The sequence below is a fragment of the Cladophialophora psammophila genome, assembly GCF_000585535.1.
Source record: "Cladophialophora psammophila CBS 110553 chromosome Unknown aczJe-supercont1.4, whole genome shotgun sequence".
Lineage (NCBI taxonomy): Eukaryota > Fungi > Ascomycota > Eurotiomycetes > Chaetothyriales > Herpotrichiellaceae > Cladophialophora > Cladophialophora psammophila.
Genome location: NW_006912925.1, coordinates 1,495,341 through 1,516,666, shown reverse-complemented (window position 1 = coordinate 1,516,666; position 21,326 = coordinate 1,495,341). Strand labels below are relative to the sequence as shown.

At 52.8% G+C, this 21,326-nt stretch overlaps 8 protein-coding genes across 8 annotated transcripts; 5 read left to right on the top strand and 3 right to left on the bottom strand.

Annotated features, from left to right (window-relative positions):
- Nucleotides 1–308: 308 nt before the first annotated feature.
- A1O5_03463 (uncharacterized protein) lies at nt 309–933 on the bottom strand (the record flags this gene model as incomplete). The annotated part of the gene is made up of 2 exons (XM_007744074.1): nt 309–678; nt 770–933. The coding sequence occupies 2 exons, from the start codon at nt 931–933 to the stop codon at nt 309–311; spliced, it is 534 nt and encodes a 177-aa protein (XP_007742264.1).
- A 1,212-nt stretch (nt 934–2,145) lies between these two features.
- Nucleotides 2,146–2,586, bottom strand: A1O5_03462 (uncharacterized protein; the record flags this gene model as incomplete). Its single annotated transcript, XM_007744073.1, has 2 exons — nt 2,146–2,163; nt 2,218–2,586. The coding sequence occupies 2 exons, from the start codon at nt 2,584–2,586 to the stop codon at nt 2,146–2,148; spliced, it is 387 nt and encodes a 128-aa protein (XP_007742263.1).
- A 1,493-nt stretch (nt 2,587–4,079) lies between these two features.
- A1O5_03461 (uncharacterized protein) lies at nt 4,080–6,339 on the top strand (the record flags this gene model as incomplete). Its single annotated transcript, XM_007744072.1, has 2 exons — nt 4,080–4,287; nt 4,352–6,339. The coding sequence occupies 2 exons, from the start codon at nt 4,080–4,082 to the stop codon at nt 6,337–6,339; spliced, it is 2,196 nt and encodes a 731-aa protein (XP_007742262.1).
- A 1,113-nt stretch (nt 6,340–7,452) lies between these two features.
- Nucleotides 7,453–8,388, top strand: A1O5_03460 (uncharacterized protein; the record flags this gene model as incomplete). The annotated part of the gene is made up of 1 exon (XM_007744071.1): nt 7,453–8,388. One exon carries the CDS (start codon nt 7,453–7,455, stop codon nt 8,386–8,388), a length of 936 nt encoding a protein of 311 aa, XP_007742261.1.
- A 1,034-nt stretch (nt 8,389–9,422) lies between these two features.
- On the top strand, nt 9,423–11,647 carry A1O5_03459 (uncharacterized protein; the record flags this gene model as incomplete). The annotated part of the gene is made up of 3 exons (XM_007744070.1): nt 9,423–9,900; nt 9,965–10,347; nt 10,403–11,647. 3 exons carry the CDS (start codon nt 9,423–9,425, stop codon nt 11,645–11,647), a joined length of 2,106 nt encoding a protein of 701 aa, XP_007742260.1.
- A 670-nt stretch (nt 11,648–12,317) lies between these two features.
- Nucleotides 12,318–14,937, bottom strand: A1O5_03458 (uncharacterized protein; the record flags this gene model as incomplete). The annotated part of the gene is made up of 4 exons (XM_007744069.1): nt 12,318–13,107; nt 13,232–13,787; nt 13,871–14,740; nt 14,787–14,937. The coding sequence occupies 4 exons, from the start codon at nt 14,935–14,937 to the stop codon at nt 12,318–12,320; spliced, it is 2,367 nt and encodes a 788-aa protein (XP_007742259.1).
- A 1,068-nt stretch (nt 14,938–16,005) lies between these two features.
- A1O5_03457 (uncharacterized protein) lies at nt 16,006–16,815 on the top strand (the record flags this gene model as incomplete). The annotated part of the gene is made up of 1 exon (XM_007744068.1): nt 16,006–16,815. One exon carries the CDS (start codon nt 16,006–16,008, stop codon nt 16,813–16,815), a length of 810 nt encoding a protein of 269 aa, XP_007742258.1.
- A 1,771-nt stretch (nt 16,816–18,586) lies between these two features.
- On the top strand, nt 18,587–19,798 carry A1O5_03456 (uncharacterized protein; the record flags this gene model as incomplete). The annotated part of the gene is made up of 2 exons (XM_007744067.1): nt 18,587–18,896; nt 18,960–19,798. 2 exons carry the CDS (start codon nt 18,587–18,589, stop codon nt 19,796–19,798), a joined length of 1,149 nt encoding a protein of 382 aa, XP_007742257.1.
- Nucleotides 19,799–21,326: the final 1,528 nt, after the last annotated feature.

The following is a 21,326-nucleotide window of genomic DNA, read 5'->3' as shown; positions in this document are numbered from 1 at the left end:
TTTCCCTCTCTGGTTGTGGAACTTCATATTCCAAACCCAGGGAAGGAAGAAGAAGGATTCCCTGGGAAAGTGGCCAATGCGCCATGTACGGTGTTTTTTATATCGTAACGCTCAATCAGACTCCCCCATGTATTTGCATCGAAACATGCCCAGTTTCCCATATGCCCAAATCCCACATCAAATCACATCGCGTCAAAATCACATTACATGCGCATTAAATAGGGGGAATGGGCTTCTTCAAGACACAAGAAAAAAAGGATATCGCTGTTCCTTTGTCCCCCCCCCCCATCCCTCGCCGTACTCCTCCCTCAGTCATAATTCTGCACCTGCCAACTCAGTATCATCATCCACAGAAACAGCACGGCCAGTATTATGCTCCACGCAAAACTGGCCTTCCAACACGCGCAGATGTTGCTCTGCGTGAGCCAGGCCAGTGTCTCTATCGACACGCCGTGGTATTCTTGGTTCTGCACAAAGTTGCTGCAGTTGCTGTTGACGTTGCCGTCGCCGTACAGTTGGATGGCGGTCTCTATCAGGGTCGTCACCCACAGCACGAAGAGGACAAAGCTGCCCAGGAGGATGATGCCCGGGATGAGTAACCGGCGGGCGGCGAGGATGAGGATGACGATGAGGAAGATGATGGTGAGCGAGCCGCAGATGACGGCGAAGGGGAATAGCCTGGTTTTGTTGGCAAAAGTTCCAACATGTTAATCCTTGAAAGTTCTCTTTGTATGTGTTTGCGGGGGCGCCGTGTAAGAAGTAAACATACCACGGAACTCCGATCCTCAGCTGGTCCTGCACGGCGATGAACCACGCATTGATGCCCAGCACAGTCGACGACCCGGCCAACACAATAAATATCCATAGATTCAGCTGTACTTCGGGCCAGATATACCGCCGGCGCGATTCGCGCACGATGACTTCTGTCGCCATCTTTTTGCAGGCGACGTGGGGGAGCGGGCGTGCAAGGGCACTGAGCGCGGGCCGCGCAGCGCTCAGGACAAGGCGCCTGTAGGGATGTTAATTGATCGATGGGTGCTGTATCGGAAGTCTGGCGGTCGAGGAATTCGCGCAAGGTCTGTGCTCGTATTGCTGCTGGCGGTTTCAAAGGCGTAGGTTTCTTCACTCGTCCATGGGGCCGTGACTGCTCTCTTAAAAATATTCCAGTATACCGTGCTTGTAGGCATATATTCCGGTGCGTCAGATGGCGCAGTTGGGCTGCAAGAAGCTGCAGGTGTACAAACAAAAAGAAGACGTGGCGGTGGTGTGTGGTTTGCGTGGTTCATCAAGCGTCGTTTCAAGCTTGGTCAATGGGAGCCGGCCACGACGCGGCGAGGCGGCATCAGGTTGTTGGTGTTTGATTGTTGGTGGGTGATGCATGTGGTGTGGTCAGTGTACCGAGTAGTGGTAGTGGAGTAAAAACGGCGCCGGGTGGCGGTTGTGGGTGATGCTAGGGCAACCGGACCATGGCGGGACATATCACCACTCGGTCAACAAACATCTCCTATGTACCTCGTCCCAGTGCAGGGTACATAACAAGTAGGTATGTACTGGTATGTAGCTCGGGAGGTGTCATCCTCCTCCCCAGATAATAAATATTACTCAATCTGTATATTCGTGTTCTCGGGATCAAGTACGTCAGGCATAAATATATAGTCATGTGGTCATACAGCCCAGTCGATGCGTCCCCCCTTGCATGGTATGTAGTCGTGGCCAGCGCTCCAGCACGTTTCTGCCCGTCTCGCTCACTCGGGTAAGCCCCCATCGCCGACGTTGATCTCGGAGGCGAGTAGCCTGCACATGCACTGTACATCCAGTACATTGAGGGAAGCTGATGATGTGGTGGCCTGCTTCGTCCATGTGCTCTGTCTAGCACTTTCGCTTTGAAGCGGTTCTCGTGAGAACAGGCACTTTTGCAATGCTCAAATGGTTGGCTCAAAGATCCTGCATCATGAGGAAGCACACTGCAGATCCCTGAGTGTGAGCTTGTCTCATCGCCTCAGGCACATCTGGGTCTCTCTGTCAAGTATGGTGCTGGTCCGCTGGTCATGGTCGTAGCATAATCCTCCCGAAAGAAAATCGCCATCCTCTGTACGTGGAAGAAAGACCTTCGTCAAGATAGAAGCAAGAACAAACTGCTGCTGGTCAATCTGGAATTGTTTCCTACTTGGCCGTTAGTTAGCATCTTCAAAGGGGGGTGTTGTATCGAAAGCATACCTCCGCTGCCTCCCGCACCGACGATGCTCCTCGTCGTCGTACTGAGCTTCTCCTATCCACCTCTATGGTTTCCTCCACAACCGTGGTCCCTCGCCTGCTGCTACGTGGCCTGTGCCGACGGATGACTTCCTCCTCAACGACGCCTCTCCTATTACCGAACACGTTCCCGTAATTCACTGCCGCCCAGATGAGGTATATGATCAGCAAAAACCCGCCGACAGACCCAAGCACGATGGCAGCAATAGTTCCCGGTTTGGGTCCAGAGTTAAGGCCTTGATAGGTGGTTGGTATGGCGAGGATTGCCTGGCGTTTTGTCAGAGCCGAGGCGCCCAAGTCGCCGCCCGGCTCATAGACCTGAAAACTGTCCATGGCACTGATGGGTGGAAGACGAAAGCCGAAGAGGGGCGCCAGGGTGAGCCAACACTTTGTTCCGGCTTTGTATTGGGAATCTCACGGTTTGCGACACAGGACAAGTGCATGCGACGGCCAGATCTCTCACGGCACGGAAAGGATTGTTTGTTGTTTTCAGACGGTGGTGATGGGGGGGCCATCGAGTACAAGTACATTTACCGAAGTGCCAGTGGTGCCAGTGGTGCCAGTGGTCAGCTCTTAACTAAACATCCATCCAGCCAACTACTCTAGCATGTGCTTCCCAGCGGGAACGCGGACGAATCTCCACACCGACGCAACCAGAATAGGTAGGTAAACACCTGGCATGGAATGATATGCCCCTCGTCCCAGGCTACTCTGTTCTGTCAAGTTGAATGTTGGGCAGTTCTTTTTGTTCGCAACAGTTGGTCGAGCTTTCGAGCCGTGAAAGATACAGTTAATCCTTGGACGCTTCACCGCATCTGTCGAGACTGAGCTTTGCACAAGGCGCGGAAGTATGTCCGATATTTGCGACTCAATTATACCATCCAGTAATGAGCCACGGGCACGGAGTGTCGGGGATTTATCCTGGGTATTTACACTTTCCAGGCGTGAAACACCAATTTGAACCGGAGCCAGGCGAAATGGTGGTTTCACAAAGAAAGCAAAATCTCCACCAGCCTACAAGGACGCCTAGGTACAGTACTAGGTATTCCGTACTTGTAGGATCGCAAGCTGGTAAGGTTCACTTGCCCTGTACCCTGTCGCTCTGGGTAAGCCGCCGAGCCCACATGAGTTGGGGTGCTACATAACCGAGAAACACGCAACAGGCGACCCCAATCGCACTGTGTAATAGTACTCATTGCCGCTTCGGCTATTTGGAAGAATTGCCTGTTCCTGTACCGGGTACATGCAGGGGAAGTCGAACTCTCTCATGCAGGAGCTGGAACATATTGGTAGAGACAATGAGGCGGCAGCAATTACCTGGGAAAAGAAGTTCCATCATGGCCCTCAATTAACTACCAAGGCCAAATGGAACTTTCATGAAGGCGAGGCCCTTCGGGTGTCTTTTCAACACTTTCCTGCTGGGCGCTTTCATCCCTCGTCCGCGCTGATATGCCTTGGTGAGGCTAACTTTCTGTCGTCAGATATGGCGCAGTGATTGTGGAGGCCTTGGTCGTCGCGGGCACATATTCATCTGGCAGAAGGACTTATCTTCACGGCCGCATGATATTTCTTGAATCGCCATATGCAATTGATTATTATGTATGTACGAGGCACCTCGCATGTACCTCGTATAGCTCGATGGATTGATGGAATGGTGGATCCGGCAAGGCTGGGGAGGCTGAAGTGTGTTGCCCCCGGCAACCACCCACCAGGTAGTTACTCCGCTCTACAATCCAGCTGCGTACCATACATGACCTTTGATATCCGCAACCTAGGTAAGTTACATAGGAACTCAGCGTTAAGTACCAATACAGCACAAGCTCAAGATGAGCGTCCGAGTCGTCGCCCGCATCCGGCCCCTTCTCAAGTCGGAGATCGAAAAGGACCAGATCGTGACGAGCCATAACGGTGCTGATGGGAAGCCGACCATTGTCAAGATCCCCAACCCCAAGAACTTTGCCGAAGAGTACAGTTTTCAGTTCAACAGCGTCTACGAGCAAGATGCCACGCAGCAAGAGATCTTTGATGCCGAGGGTGAGCCGTCTTCTCTGATCGCAAAAACGCTGTGATCCTCAAACTGACATCTGGCCCCCCGCAGTCGCACCCACGGTCAAACATCTCTTCCTCGGATACGATGTCACCATCTTCGCCTATGGCTCTACAGGCACGGGGAAGACCCATACAATGCGCGGGGGGAAGTCACTAGCCGACCGAGGGATGATCCCGAGACTGCTGAGCAGTATCTACAGAAAGAGTCGAGCGATTGAAAAGAGCAACAATGGAGAAACAACCGTCCAAGTGTGTATGAGCTACTATGAGATCTACAACGATCGCGTGTTCGATCTTTTCGAGGCCCCCGAGAAGCGCACCGCCACGGGATTGCCCATAAGAGAAGCTGAAGGCGGGAAAACCGTTGTCGTTGGCCTGACCGAAATGCCTTGCGCCTCGTTGAAGGACTTCGAGGGGTTGTATGACAAAGCCAACGCCAATCGAAGCACCGGCGCCACGAAGCTCAACGCTCATTCATCACGATCGCATGCCATTCTCTGCGTGAAAGTGACCATAACCACGCCGACGGAAACGAGAATTAGCACAGCTTCGGCCATTGATTTGGCGGGTTCGGAGGACAACCGGAGGACGGGCAATGGAAAGGACAGAATGGTCGAGTCTGCCAGCATCAACAAGTCGTTGTTTGTCCTGGCGCAGTGCGTCGAGGCCATCAGCAAGAAACAGCACCGCATCCCGTACCGAGAGTCGAAGATGACGAGAATCCTTTCGCTCGGACAAAACAATGGCTTCACTGTTATGATTCTCAACCTTGCGCCTGTCAAAGCGTATCATCTCGACACGCTCAGCTCTCTGAACTTTGCCAACCGGACCAAGAAGATTGAAGTCCGTGAGGTGGAGAACGAACCCATCTTCAAGGGTCCTCCGCGACAGGTGCCTGGGGCACCCGTGGGCGGCCCGACGATACAGCGACAACCACTGCGACCTCTGACCAGTGTAGTCAATGTGAATCTCACTGCCAATCGTGATACAGCCACAAAGAATGACAAACCACCGAAAGCCTTTGCTGTCTACTCGGACCGCAACAAGACGTCCATCAGTGCAAAAATCGCTCCACAGAAGTCGTCTCCGCTGAAGCGCACGGCTGATGTATCATTCCTTCCGTCTAGTCGTCCTCCCAAAATCTCGCGCCCAACTCCGAGCTTCATCCGGCGTGCCCCAGAATGCCAACCTTTGGGTATGGATAAATCCTCAATCGAAACCTTGGTTGAGAAAAAGGTCTCCGAGATTCTCGCGGCCCGTGCTCTCAACGCTCCCGACCCAGCGCCACAAAAGTCCATATCTGAAGAAGTCCAACGGCGGCTGGACAGCATTGAGAAGAGACTGGAAGGGCAGGATGGCGAGAGGGCAGAAGGGCTGAGTTACCTGTTCATGGGCAAGCAGCATCAAGCGCGCGGGGAGTTTGGGAGCGCGCTGAAGATGTATGAGCTTGCAAGACCGTATTTCCCGGACAACGAGAAGTTGAAGGGCAAGATTGAGCGGCTGCGAGAGAAATTGGCAGCGAAAATGAGGGAGCCGAGCGAGATAGTGGTGGATCCTGAGGAGAGAATGACTGTGGCGAGCGGATCTGACAAGACGAAGATGTCCCGCACCAATGATGACGGTGACGAAAGTTACCAGGACGAGGATAACGAGGGATCAGCTTACCACGAAAGTGATCAAGACGAAGCCTCTCATCGGCCACGTCAGAAGAAACAGCCCAAGCAGCAGAAACGCAGAGCAAGAGCATCGTCGCTGGACCCCCTCACACAACAAATCTCATCGGAATTGCAGGACGCAGTGACGCCTCGAACACGATACCTCCTCAGCGTTATCAACACGCGCGATATCACGAAGATCAAGACCCTAAATGGACTCGGCGCCAAGCGTGCGGAGGGAATCGTGGAATATCTCAATGAGCAAGAGGAAGACGGGGCCGGAGAGGTGCTCGTACGAAGTTGGAATGACCTGGCCAAGTTGAAGGGGATTGGAAAGAAGACACTGGAGACGATGAGGGAAGGCGTGCAGATGGCCCTGTGAACTGTCTGGCTCGCTTCTTGATGGGGAGTTAAAGCAAGCTTTACTGGGGCATGTGCTTGTACAACGCTTGGCTTGCCTTATGTTGGTGTTCCTGGTAATCTTTGAGGCCTTTTGCCTAGCGAGCCTCGCAATTCAACATCAGATTGGAACGGTGGTCACCTGACATTCTTCACGCGCCTCGGTCGGTGACGCGTCTTTCTTGGCGAGCCCGTCACTCCATGGCCCTGATTGGCTTCTCGAACCTCCGACTATGGCGTCGGCTTTGTAACGAAGTAAAGAAGTTTCTACCTCCCCACGTCACCTACAAATCCATCCCTTTGGACATGTAGACGAAATGGTCTATATCACTTCTCCTGCTTTGGCTGCTGCCTGGGAGACTGACCTAATAGCCGCGTTGCCCTCACTATGTCGAGCAATTCAGAGCAAAGCACTTCTTAACTGACGGCCAACCCAGACGCAGAAGCTATGATCCCTCCTGTTTGTTGCTGTCTCTCAGAGCAATATGGCGCCAAGCCGCGATAACAGGTTCCTGCGACCAGGGAGAAGTTTTCACTCTCCCCTCGCCAGTTTTTGGCGAACCAAAAGTGAAGACGGAAGGGCCGACGTCGAGCTGGGCGCATTCCTGCCAAAGCGTCCTCCGCCCTGGACTTACGAAAACGACGATGACCACCTGGCAGCAAGTGAATCAGACGCAAAGGGAATGAGCAGAAGATACCATTCACGCCGCCTGGCGGATCTGTCGAGCACAGCAACTTCCTCAGCGTTGGCCAAATCCCGTTCGTCAGCTGCGGGGCCAACCACTTCAAGCAGACACAAATATCAACGATCTCGATCTCGACCTTTTTTTAGGTTGTGGTTTCTGACCAAGACTACCTTGATGACCATGTAAGCCAGGCTGCTCTTGACCTTTCACCCTGCCGAGGCAGACGTTGATGGATAAATAGAGGACTTCTGCAGTGCATAGTCTTCATATGCAGTATTTTGGAGGCTCTCTTCCCTGACGACCTCGACCTTGTTTCCGGCCCGCTCAAAGCCAGCTTTTGGTCCCCGAATACACCGGATGCATCATGGAATAGCGATCTTGATGTTCTTACGGCAGATGTGCAGCCTTTCATGTGCCACTCTCACAACGACTACTGGCGGCGGGAACCTTTGTACAGCGCGATTCATGTGGGGTGCACGGGCGTCGAAGCAGACGTGTGGCTTTTCGGCAACGAGCTATACGTGGCACACAGAACGTCAAGCATACGACCAAACAGAACGCTGGACACTCTGTATTTGAGTCCCCTGAAAGAGATCCTCGATCACAAAAATATGATTCCTGATCTCCTGGGTCCGGGCGACGTGATCAACACCCCGCGCTATGGCATCTTTGACACCAAACCCAGGCAGTCTCTTGTTCTTCTGGTGGATTTTAAGAATAAGCCGGACGAGATCTGGAACCGTGTTGATGCCCTGCTCGCACCCTTCCGCGACAGGAGGTACCTCACTTATTTTAACGGATCCGATGTGGTCAGCGGACCGTTGACTGTTGTGGTCTCGGGCGATGCACCCTTCAACCGTGTCATCGAGAATTCAACATATAGAGACATTTTTTATGACGCTCCCCTGCACGACTTGGATTCCTTGCCAGGTATTCCTTCTCTCTCTCCGCCACCTGCGGCGGTATCAAATATCCATGTCGACGACATGCCACCATCGACTGAGCCACTTTCTCAACCACCCGCCGATCCGTTGAGCAGCTACTCCCTCTATAACTCATATTATGCTTCTACTTCTTTTCGGCGCTCAATCGGCTACCCCTTCCACTCCTCGCTCACCCAGCCTCAACTCGACAAGATTCGACGGCAGATCCGTGCCGCCCACGCTAGGGGTCTCAAAGTTCGCTATTGGAGTATTCCCCCTTGGCCCATTGGATTGAGAGACTACCTCTGGAGAGTGCTGGTGAGAGAGGGTGTAGATTATTTGAGTGTCGACGATATTGAGGACGTCAGGCGCAAGGACTGGGGCCCGAGGAAAGGGGGGTGGGGGAAGAAATGGTGGAGGTGATTTCGGTCGATTTGGCGGTCATAGATGCCATCTGACGTGTATGTTATATATCGAAGCATTCTGGACAGCGTTGGCCTATCCCGCCCTGCGCGTCTTCCCAAGTGAAATGCGCCTTGCCCAAACGAGGCTCCCATTCTTGCTCATTTCACAGCAGACAGGCTCGTCCCTTCTCGCTACTGGTCACGGCTACCCCCGAGAGGCCCCTGTCTCCAAGATTCCCTGCCTAAGTGTCTGTCTTGCACCGCCCACCAGCCTAGTGGTGGCTTGGACCTGGACTTGCAGTAACAAGTAGTTTGCCAGCCTCGCCCCGCCAGGTTCAACACGTCAACTGGCGACAGTCGCTCTTTCCACCAGCCTGGTTTCATCAAAACTTGCACTTGATATTATGCCCAGTGTACAGAGGACAGCTCTCTCCGCCACAGGGGATCCTTCCCGTTGCTGTTGGCTCCAATTGTCAAGATGGTCGACCCTCTTACAGCCTTCGCGGCGGCGGGCAACGCCCTTCAATTCGTCCAGCTGGGAATCGACATAATCCGTAAAACGATCGAATACTCGCACGGCGGTGGCAACAGTAACTTCCAATCATTGCAAGATTGTGTGCAGCGACTATCGGCCTCAAGTGCCCATCTCCAGAAGTCGATGGAGTCCAGCGCCTCCCAGCGGCTGCATCCAGGGCCCGCGCGCGCTTTGCATTGTGCAAACTTGGAATACCTGAGAGTGTCCCAGGAATTTATTGCGATTCTGGACAAATTGGGCTTCAATAGGCCTCATACCTTGTGGAGCAGTGGTGAGTCGCCCCCACGCATAATCCCCTTCAAGCGAAGATATGCATCGAAACGGCCTCGATCACTTGGCCGCCAATGAAGAAGCCATTGCTGACCATCTCGACATGGCAGTCAAACTTGCATTGAAAAACCTACATTGACAAACCTAAAATCGACTCCCTGGCACAAAAGCTGGATCATGGCGGGGCAAACTTGATGCTCTCCCTCATGGTTTATCTCCACGGCCAGTCAGCTGTCGATCGCAAGAATATGAGCGAGGGAATGCTTGCCATTGCAGAACAAGCCCTAAAGACCACCGCAGAGTCTGGAGGTATCAGAGACGACATTGTTAAACTCAGCTCCAGTCTTTCGTCGCTGCAAATTGATGATACCACGATATCTCTTGCCGTTGAAGAGACATTAAAACGCTCCGAGATCAACCTGACAGACAAGATCAAGGGGCTCTCTAAACACCTAGAACGGCTGGATGATGAGCTCAAAGCTATATCGGACGATGTGCACCAGCTTTTGCCCACACTGAAACGCGAAATCGCCGCTCGACGCTCGATCGTAGAAAGTCTATGGTATTCAAAAATCAACCACAGACGCAACATCATAGGCCGAGCCCACGATAGCACATATGAACGGATATTCAGGCGTAAAGAGGATGAAGTGGCTGTGTGGGATGATTTCATCGAGTGGCTCCATGCCAGCAGACGCCCTATACACTGGGTATCTGGAAAACCGGGTTCGGGCAAGAGCACTTTGATCCGCGAACTTGGACGAACGTCCCCGTATACTTGTGTGGGAAGAAGTGGAAATGATTGAAGTCCTGTCCAGGGTCGTACGACATCTCGGGACCAGCAAACGGGTTTTGCTGTTTATCGATGGTCTTGATGAACATGATGGTTCAGATGACCAGCGCCAGGAAGTTCTGGAGCTGTTGCACACCCTCACCAAAGTCGAGAACGTCAAAGCCTGTGTGGCAAGCCGACCCTACAACATCTTTCGTGATGAGTTCCATGATTGCCCCCAACTCCGGCTTGAGGATCTTACGAAAGACGACATACGCCTCTATGCCCAGAGCAAGCTGAGCGAGAATCCACACTTTTGGCGCCAACAAAAACGAGAACCGCAGCTGCTTCAAAAAATAACCGAAGAGATTACGAGGCGGGCCAGAGGGGTATTTCTATGGGTGCGCTTAGTCGTCCGTGACCTTTTGAGAGTTCAGGAACGGAGGTCGCACAAAGCACTTGTTCAGGGAACTTGAAAACATTCCCCTCGATCTGGATGAATATTTCAGACGCATTTTCGAGTCGATTGAAAGGCCATACAGAAAAGAAGCGTCCATCATCCTCCAGACAGCGTTGTATTCTATAGGCTCGGAGATTGCTAGGACTTGCCTCCCTGGTAACAGTCTTGGCTTTGAATTTCTCCTGATCCATCTCCATTTTCTGGAACGGAGTGAAGATTTGTACTTTGCTGCAAACCAAGGCTTGTATGATGTCGATTTCGAATGTCCACAAGAGAGCAGAGAATTCCTCGAATCCCTTGAACGAATGCTGGCGAGCAGGAGCATGGGGCTGTTAGAGACCGATTCGGGCACCGATTATCATCCTCATCCATTTTATGGAACAAAACTGCGCCCGGGGATGCGGATCGAGTTTCTGCACAGAACCGTACGGGATTACTTTGCTGGTCGTGCTGCAAGAGATCTCCTTCACCAACATACAGGAGGGCCATTCGACGCTCACATGTTCCAATGCAACCTTATGGTTACTAATATGAGGACGTTCGCACTTCCATATCAATTACTCTCCTATGATCTTACATCTATGACGCCTTTTCTTCACCAAATTCTGGTTCGGCCAGAGTTACCAGGTGGCGAGGAGGCGGCATTTATCCTGTTTGAAACGATGGTGGAACTATTGAACGAACCTGGTTGCACACTGCGTCACGGGGTGCAGTATGACACGGCACTGTGGTTATCCTTACCGGTTGCTAAGACAGCGTTAGAGAATTGGGCCGACGACTATAGCAATGCTCTCTCACTAGGCATACAGATTGGCTGGAGGTCGTATGTCAAGGCGCGATTAACAGCGACAATCCAAGAGAAAGAGGGTAGGCCATTGCTTGATTATGCTCTCAGATCCTGCCATAATATGATATGGATACCACCGCATCACGACATCTTGCACAGCCTTCTAATACTCGGCCCCGGTCCAGACGCCTTTATTCATGGAGATTACAACGTTCCCATATGGGCGTACTTCCTTGAGTCGCCACAGTTTATGACGAGTCTTGACTATGCAGCATGTCCAGAGGTCGTCAGAACGCTCATGATGCACGGCATTCGAACGATGGTCACTGTGGCTGGAGAGAGCCATGTCCCCGAGACTTTGTACTCGTTTCTAGATGTATTGCCGAGTCTCTGGTTTTATGACGAAACCCCGCCCTACGACGTGTTCAAACGTCACCCCCGTTGTCTTTGCTGAGGCTGACATCAAGACCCTGAAGGAACTAGAACTCTCCCTGCGCCAGGAAGATCGTCGCTGCCACCCATCTCCCGAGGCACCCGTCTTGGGCCAAAGGCGAGCAAGGCAGTTCCCCTCATCCTTGAAGTATGAAGGTGAGCGGCTCGAATCAAATGAGCCTGGATCTGGTCGCGATGGAGAGGAGCCACCTCACAAGAAGACCCGGACGTCTAAGACTAGCTGGCTGGAGACAGTGATGGGTTATGAATAAAGTCTCCCGATAACGCGGCAGCACACCAGATAGAGTTGATCCTCAGTCTCGAAGATTATGATCCCTGTAGGTTCAGTGGCCAAGGTCCAACACCTGCGGTTGGGTTGGGAGTTGGCAATTTTGACGCACACTCTGATGATTTTACGATTCCCATTGGACTTGATTTGCAATCCCCCGGGACGGAACGTGCCTTGGTCATGATGAACATACCTATATTCCTCCCACGTCGAATATATAGAAATACACATCATAATTCCCAAACTGTCGCTTTCCCTCTGTCAGGTACCAGACAGAATCGATTCATCACATTAACAATCCACCAGACAATCTCCACTCAAATGACTTATTAAGTCTAGCTAGGCCCGGACTCGTGAATCAACATATTGAAAAATTATGATCTCTTTTTTTTTTTTGACTGGCTTAGCCAGTAAGCCTCTCAAGTGACTCAGACTCGGCTTCATGCGACCCCCGGAAAGGTTCTGGGTGGTCATTAGACGAGCGCTCCACCATAGGCGTGTAGGAGACCTGGCTCCGGCTACTGCTATAGTTACTTAGGGACCTCGTGGGGGCAAGTCCCGGCTTCTTGAGAGTTTCGCGTTTTCTCATTGTTGAACGGCTCAAGGGCCCTCCACCGTTGGCAATGCCGGGGCCGCTGGAGGAGGTGATAGAAATGGAGGAAGTGTTGTGCTTCTCCCGTCTCCCCCCTGGCGACGGCGGCACGGGCAAGACAATATACCTGGCCTGTTTAGCCCACTGTTTCGTGCTGGCGAAGGCGCTGATCTCGTCGGGGCCGCCGTGCAGCATGGTCTGCGTGACGGCGCGGCCCATGCTGGTCTGGTTGGTGTAATGATTCAGCGCGGACCAGACGCGCGACTGGAAGCAGCACATCACCAGCGAGGCGAGCAATGTGAGCAGAAACACGGCGCCGGCGACGAAGGCCGGGATCGCGTACCGGATGTCGCCGTACTCGATGGACCGGTCGTGTCTGTGCGCGCGGCGCAAGCCCAGGTTGTTGGATTGGTGGTTTGTGACGGACGACATCGACCCCATCATGCCCTCAAAGCCCGTCCGCGTGCCCACGATCGCGAAGCTGATGAGGTCCGTCCAGATCAGGTTCATCAGCGTCTCGGCGCCCCCGGCATCGGCCGACCGCTGCGACATGAGTTGCCGCCATTTGAGCGTAAGCCCGTAGTTGGACTTGCCACTGTAGCTGTCGCGCAGAAATTGACGGGTAAGGAACTGAGTTTTTGCTTTCTGAAAAGGGGCCACAAAAGGAGGAAAAGAAAAGAAAAGAAACGAAGAGTATGAAGTTGATCATAGGGAACATCACTTACTTTGGTATGGCGTCCTCGTTCACATCGCTCAGCGCCGCCGCGTACGAGTAGATGCTGTTCCAGGCTGCGGTGAAGACGCCGCCCGCGGCGAACGAATCGTACATGTGGTTTCCCAGCGTCGTGCCCCGGACGGCGGCGGGCAGGTATATCTTGGAGGCCCTGTGGACGTCGACGTCAGGGTGGTCCTGGTTGGCCGGGTCAACGAGGCCCCAGAACTTGTACACATCCCAGATCTTGTACGTCTCCGAGTCGACCTTTTCGATGCCCCAGATCGGGAGGTCAGCATCTGTGTAGTTTTTCTCCTGCACATCGAGCACCTGAAACGCTTCGAAGGACGTGCTGCCGTTCGTGCTGAATGTCACCTGTTTGATCGTCGCGGCCACGGAGCTGGCGCACGTATACAGGTTCTGCTGCCAGGGGGAACCCGGATCAGGCCTCCACGATTGCCCGCGATCGACATTCTCTGGCTGTGGAATGCTGTAAAGGTATCCGCACTGCACGAAAGGCTTTCCAGCGACGCTTGGGTCATCGTCGTAATAGCCGCTGCATCGAACGCCTGGAGGTAGATTTAAAAAAAATTCCGTTTCAGCAAAATATACTCCCCTTATCAATGCATATATGTGTTGGGTGGTTGCGTACCGTAATTTTCAAACTTCGACTCCAATGTTGCCTGCTTCTTGTAGTATATGTCATCCAGGAACATGCCGTCCACGCTGCTAATCTTGATTGCTCCAGGTTGGCTGAGATAGCCAAAGGTGTTGAATTGGCCTGTGTATACGGCGCCTTTCTGCGACGACGTGAGGTTGAGGACCTGGGCCACGAACTGGTTGTTCCACCAGGCCAGGATGTCGGCACTTCGCTTGAGTTGCGGCGTGGAGCCGACGTCCTTCCACTGGTCTCCATCATTCCATTGCGGAAGGGGGATCTCGGCACTGATGTCAGAGAAGCCGCCGTCGTCACGAAGGTATCCGTCGTCTCCCGACATGGAATTCGAAGCGTTGCCGTTGACGGAGAAGTGGAGGCTCAGGTTCGTGTTGGTACATCTGGTCTCCGGGAGGACCCAAAGAATGTCCTCTGTCCATGTCGCTCCCAGTTCGAGACCCCCGGGTACGGTATGATTTCGTATTCCGATGCCTCCTTTAAATGCATCAATGATCAAACCGTTCACCAGGTAGTATCCTTTATTGAGGATCATAGAAGGGAGGACTTCGAGACGGCCGACAGCCCTGCTAGCGTTGTTATCCACGTATATGTTGTTCACCAGGTTGTAGGCTCTGAATTGGATGTCTAGAAGATTGGCAACGGTGCCGGTTCTCGTCCCGCTAGTGAAGAGATTTCGGGTAACATCTGGAATTGTTGAGTTGATCACCGTGTGGTTGACGTACTGATTTCTTATGGAAGGGTCGTCGTAGATGGAATGCGGACAGTCCATATACAATTGCCAGCCACACCGTCTGTCGATAGTTTGTCGCTCTAGTGTTGCTCTCCCATAGTAGGATGGATCTGTATCTCGTATGAGCTTCAACACGCGGGGAGACTTTGCGGAGCTCCTCACCTGGGACATAAAAGAATTCCACATCATGAAGACCACGGGAGGGAACGATCTTCTCCAAGAGCGGCTTTGGCGTGAGGAAATTTGCGACTACTAGGCATACTGTCGCCAGGGTCACGAGCAACGACACGCCAAACACACGCCAGCGGACCATTTTGCCCATGACGTTGCCGGCGGCGCCATCACTCTGAAGCAACAAAGGCCACCAGGAGCTCTGCAAGAGATGGCTGATCGAGGACCATGTAACCGCATCGAAGGAGCGGTCACGAATTACCCCTACCGGTACAAACGCAAACAGCAGCGGGATCACAATGTGGACTGTCTGTTGTCAGAAGAGGGCAATAGTGATGGTCATCAGGGGCAGGTAGCCTTACGTAGTGATATGCACCCAGAGATGAGTCCCGCAACTTCTCCGACTGTGAGATTAATGTCGAACATGCTTCAAAGATGAATATACAAGTGACGGAGCAGCGTGGAGAGAAATTATGGCCGCTTCGACGGCTCACAGCCTCATGTGTAGAGGAAGCGACCCGTGGGAAGCCCCAGTCGTACATGCAATGGAACCATAAAGCTGCGAGAAAGATACCAGTAACAGACATTCCATATCTCTCTGTGGCAATCCGTCAATATTCACCGGATGACTCGGGGACCATGTGCACACATACTAGTACTCTTCTTGTACTCGAGCCAAGTCGGGAGATGGAATTGTGGAAGGTTGTGTGCGGGAGGGTGGACCAGTTCTTCAGACAGCAACCAATGAGACTGATTGAAACGTGCTCGCTTAGGCAATACAAATTGACTAACCTGGTTCGGAAGTCAAAGAAATAACTGCTCCGCCACGCACAACGGATCTATCCCCTTTGGTCTCAGGGAGCGTTGCCTTTAACGGATCGCCTCTCTACGACTTACCCTCCTGCAGCTTCTAACTGCACGTCAAACGCCTTTTCGTGGCGCGATGTCTTCCCACATTGGGCGAGGCATTTATTTTCTCTGTGTGGAAACTAAAGTGTGGCCTGCATCGTTTCCAACCTGACGGTTCGCCCGCAGCTACGAGGTACTCTGTACAACATTGGTCTCAGCCCAGAACTGACGCCAACAGATCGGCTCACGATGCATTCTCCCCACCTGATAAAGCCTAATGGGATTCATTCATCTTCCGCTCTCAGCGCTGTCATTTTAACCAGGTCCAAGCACCCCCAGGTATACTCCTTCAAAGGTCAACATGGTCGAAATGCGCGGTGCACTCCTGTTACCTCTCTGGATCACTTCCCTTGCTGTACAGATTGGCAATGCCGCCGCGGTCGACTTCGACGAACATGGGCTGGACAATTTTTTTGCCAAACGACAAAATTACACCTGCAGCACCGAGGGCCTCCAGCACATCTGCCAAACAAATACGACGGAATGTATTGATGCAATGTGCGCATCATGCTCCGGTTACGTGTTGATTGCAAACTGCTGTGCATTGGCCAGCTGGGAGGCAATGATGCAGTGTCTTCTCGAACTGATGAGCGATCCTTCCGAGCTCACAATGACAGTAGCGCCCACGTCAACCAAGAGCTCGGATACAAGCACAATCACAGCCCTCTCGAGCGCGACCATAGAGACCGGCGGATTGGAAGCTTGTTCTAGTTTCCAAGGAATTGTGGGATCGTGCGAGTCCCTGATTCCCGGCTTCGCAACAGAGGCATTCGGACAACAGGCAAGCTGCGTATGCTACAGTAACGGCACCTATCAGCCTGATCGCTACGATGGAGCGTTCTTGGGCTGCCTCTCCTACCTTTCCACCGCGAGCCCTTCAGAATATGCCAGTATCGCGCCCGGATCTACCATTCTGGCACCGTGCAAAAACGTGGCGACCACAACCGAGCCGCAGTCGTCTCTCAGTACTCATTATATCGGGCGCTTGACCAGCAGCACCTCGGCAGTGTCTCCTCTCTCAACCATGCCAGCTCGATCAACAACCACAGGTCCCACCCAAACACCAATCGCGGATAGCAATGGCAGCGCCAGCCTAGAAATGGTAAGTTAGAGGAAACCCGTCTATGTGTCCAGAAGTCAGCTGAGTCCGTCAAACAGAGTCGTGAGATGTCGTTGGGCTGGCTGTGGTGGCTTTGGGCGACATGCATAGTGGCCGCACTATTGTAAAGTGGGAATCCAAACTAGCCAGATAGCTTGACTTTTACTCCAGCGTCTTTAACTCTTTAGCAATAGATATTGTGGAGATGGAAACTTGGAGGCTTTCCAACGTGGCGCACGATTCTGCGTCTGGACGGCACATGCTATTTTTGGCGGGATGGGAAAGGCGTCTGGTAGCCCAAGCTCTTTAAAAACACGATCTGGACTGGGCAGAGCAGACCCAAAAGGGGATCTCTGCTTTGGGCGGAAGCATGATGCTCGTGTTCGCCTACGTTCTGGTCTTAGCAGCGTCACTAGTTGAGTAGTTTCGAGTTAGCCTGTCCATTCTACTGGGCAGCTGGAAACGAATCTGCCAAGTGCTCTGTTAAGGCTGAGAATGATTGCCACCGAGATTGCTGTGTCGCGACAACATTTTGGCACAAGTTGCGCGGCTGAAGTCATGCAATCCACGCAGACCACCATCAGGGGGGCAAGACTCGTGAACTCGTCACCCAAGAATGAGGCTGAAAATGAAGTCACGCGGCATTTCGGTTGTACAGTATAAACGAGCCTCGTCTGGCCTAGTTAGCCCTGCCAAGCGGGAAGGGGGCCTCACTTGCAAGGTTTCGTTACCAAAAACCCTCTAGGCCCGTCTGAACGAGGTACTCTTGCATGGACACGGGAACCCAAGGCTGTGACCGCCGAACTATTGGTTGCACAGATGGTAGGCAACTTTCAAACGCGGGCTGAGACAAAGACACGAAAGCCGCATGATCCCGAGGATCGATGATTTTTGGCCCCCTCAACTCCAGTTTTTCCTCGGCGCAAAGAAATGGACTGGTCCCAAAACCCTTGCTGTTGACAGCCTGATCCATCACTCCATACGGGTTACTTGTGAAGGTGAGCCAAAACGCGATGTTATGCAGACAAATCCCAGTCTGAGATGAAGCCACGCACGCATGATTACCAATGTCTGCTAGAGATGCAGCCAGGCAACAGCGTTCTACTCATCCCTTCTTGGCCTCTTTGCCGCCAATTGTGGCCAGCTAAGGTTTTTCAATAGGGGGGCCGAAGATGTGTCTACGAGCAACTACCTAGTCACTTGCCTCGGTATGGGTATACAACACTTTGCTGAGGGGAAGAGTCAGTCCCGGGGCCCACTCGTCGTAGGTAGCAGCACCGCACCGTCCCGTTAAACTGTCCACGAGCTTGAGGCGAACAAGACCTGAAGCGGCCGATTCTATTCTATGGCCTTTTTTGCAGACAACAGTTTCCAAGAGCCTCCTTCCAAACTTGCACCTTCAGCCTATCAGCGGCCACGATATGACAGTGCCCCGGTGTACACGGGGGTATACTACGGTATACCCAAATCGCCTGCACCGCCCGCACACGCTAATGCAGCCTCATCCTGCAAAATGGGCCGTTTCGAGACTTCTGCCTTTCACAGCCGAATCGAAGCCAAGAGGGCCAACGAACCGGTCGAGCCGCAGTGTGCATTGCTGCAGACACCACGAGGCGCATTGCCACAGAGTCTTTGACCTGGGGCTGAGGTTGAAACCCATCGAGGCTCTCTCTATAACAATGATCCAACATCCTCAATGTTGGGCAATCCCGTGGGATTAGCCCAGGCTCAAGTTTTCTATCTTTCAGAATCCCTCTTTTTTTGTGACCACTCTTGAGATACCATGAGAACAGGAACGTGGTCGTTGGCTTTCGCAGCCCTCATATGCTCCCAATGTCTTGCAGCACCACTCTCTTCTACAGCAGCGAAACCTGAGCGTGCATCTCTTCGCTTGCCCGTCAGGAAGAGCCTTGTTACAGGAGGAGTCCAGCGTCGCCAAGTGTCATCCACCCTCGAAAACACCGGTTACCAATACCTCGTCGACCTTGAAATCGGCACTCCAGCACAGGCCATTGAACTCAGCATCGACACTGGCAGCAGCGATATCTGGGTCTATGGACCTGGCTCGTGCACAAGTTGCCTTGGGGGAGTTTGTAAGTCATCCATACGAATTGCCGGCGTCTTCAAGACCTACTCATTAACTTGATGCCTCCCAGTTGATCCCACCCAGTCGACTTCAAGTGTCGATGACAGCAATCTCGGAGAATTCTCAACATCCTACTTTGACGGCACGGCGGTGTCGGGATACTTTATCGACGACACCGTAGAGTTCGGCTCAGCGACAGTGACGGGCGTCACACTGGCCGTAGCTACCTCCGCGGCCACAACGAACCGCGGCATCATGGGAATCGGCTTGCAAGGCCTCGAGTCGAGCGAAGTCAAGTACCCTGAGTTTCTGGACGACCTGGCGAGTCAAGGCTTCATTGACACGCGATCTTACAGCATCTACCTCGACGACCTGGAGGCAGGCAGCGGGTTCATCCTCTTCGGCGAGATCGACTCAACGCGATACTCGGGCGACCTGGTCACACTGCCCATCATACCTTACACAGACGCAGCACCCCGCCTGCAGGTCGAATGGACATACATGTCCGTGACCGACAACACGAGCGAGACGCTGGCCCTCACGCAGTCGACATTCTCATACCCCGTGGCCATGGACACGGGCTACACGACGACAGTCCTTCCCGTGGAACTATTCAACGCGCTCGCGACCGCCTTCAACGTCTATACCGACAATAGCGGCAACTACCTTGTGGATTGCAACATGCCGTCGGGATATTTCACCTTCGGCTTCGGCAGCGATCCCTACGTGTCGATCGACGTGCCGTTCTCGGAGCTCGCCGTGCCTGTCCCCGGAGAATCGGGGACGTGTCTCTTCGGCTTCCTGCCCCAGGAGCAGAGCGTCATCAGCTTCGGCGACACCTTCATGCGCAGCGCCTATCTGTACTACGACTTTGACGACATGACCATCAGCCTAGCACAAGCGGCTTGAGACATAAAACATTTGGGGGGCGGAAATAAAAGTAATAATACTCATGCTGCATCGGTGGCTTGGTGGCGGTATCCGGCATAGATATGGCGATGGATGGAGTTTGGGGGTAGTAACGTATACATACGGGAGTAATACAAAAATGTGAATTGCTGATCTCTCCCCCCCCCCTCTCACGCACAACTACACCTCTTCCACTGATCCTTTTGATCGCTTCTACGTATCCTCTCCGTAGCGAGCAACGCCCTCTGCATATTTGGCCTTCGCTTAACGAGCCTGACCTCGAAGGGCAGATGGCCTCGTATTTTCTTGTTTTCGGCTGCGCGGCCCGCCAACATGTCCACCGAGCTACTTCAAGTGGTACCTAGCCCTGCCGTTCTCCTGCAGGAAGTGGAAAGCCTGTTTATACCTTGCTGCGAAACGGGCTTTCCACCGAGAAATCATCCAATGCTTATTTTGCACCCCATATATATATATATACATTGCTGGTAACAACGAACAGTGGTATCAGCGAAATCGTGGTCGTCTTAAAGAGAATTTTCCATCATGGATCAAACACCTAACTCTACACAATTGGAGTGAAGGCTTTGAGCTGGCCATGGAGACGGACTTGGAAGCGGTCACTTTACTGGTGGTGAGCGACCGTCGTTCGCGGTCTGTCTTTAGTTCGCAACGCCCTCCGCTGCGATATTCGGCAGACCCGCATCGTCGTCACCGACAAATGCCGGCTTCTCGTCTCCCGCAATAGGAGGGACCCCTTCCGGATTGACTGCCCTAGACTTCCCGAGTTCATTACGTTGTGAACCGATGCTCCTCGGGCCGTTGTAGTCGTGGTCATAGTCATGATCGTGACCGTGATCGAGTTGGTAGTGGATGTAGTCGTACTCATACAGTTGGTAGAATTAGAAATTCTTAGAGGTGGTATTTTTGAGTGGAGCTTAGGGTTTGGGTGCATTTATCATGCCATATCCACCACAGCCTATGTCGCAAGGAGCTGAAGAAGTTGATGTCGAGTCGGTTGCAATAAACACGCCCATCGTGTCGTACTGTATCGTATCGGGTCCTACCGGAATCGGAGTTGTTGTTGATGTTGATGACTTTGACGTCTTGGATCTATTCAAGGACAAGCCGAGCTGGGGAAGCTGCAGGGCGGTTCTGTTTGCTTGGTGCTGAAATTGCCCGGAAGGACAAAAGATGATCATAGGATGAGGAAGAAGCAGAGGAAGATGGATAGACGGATAGATATTTATAGCGAGGGTCCTTGAAGGAAGCCTTTGTCTGCGACCAACCTCGATGTCAAACAGGAGGAAACAACGGAGGTGTTCGTGTCTATTGACAACGTCGTGCTGTCCTGGCGCTGTCAGAACGGTGACAACAACACCGACGCATCACTTCCGTAACCAGAAGGGAAGAGTGACACAATTTCCTAGGTCCAACAGATCCTCTTTCCAGAATCTTGGTATCACTAGGGGCATTCGGAACAAGTCGAAGCTATATCACTTCCTGCGCACCGATATTCCTCATGGTTCGT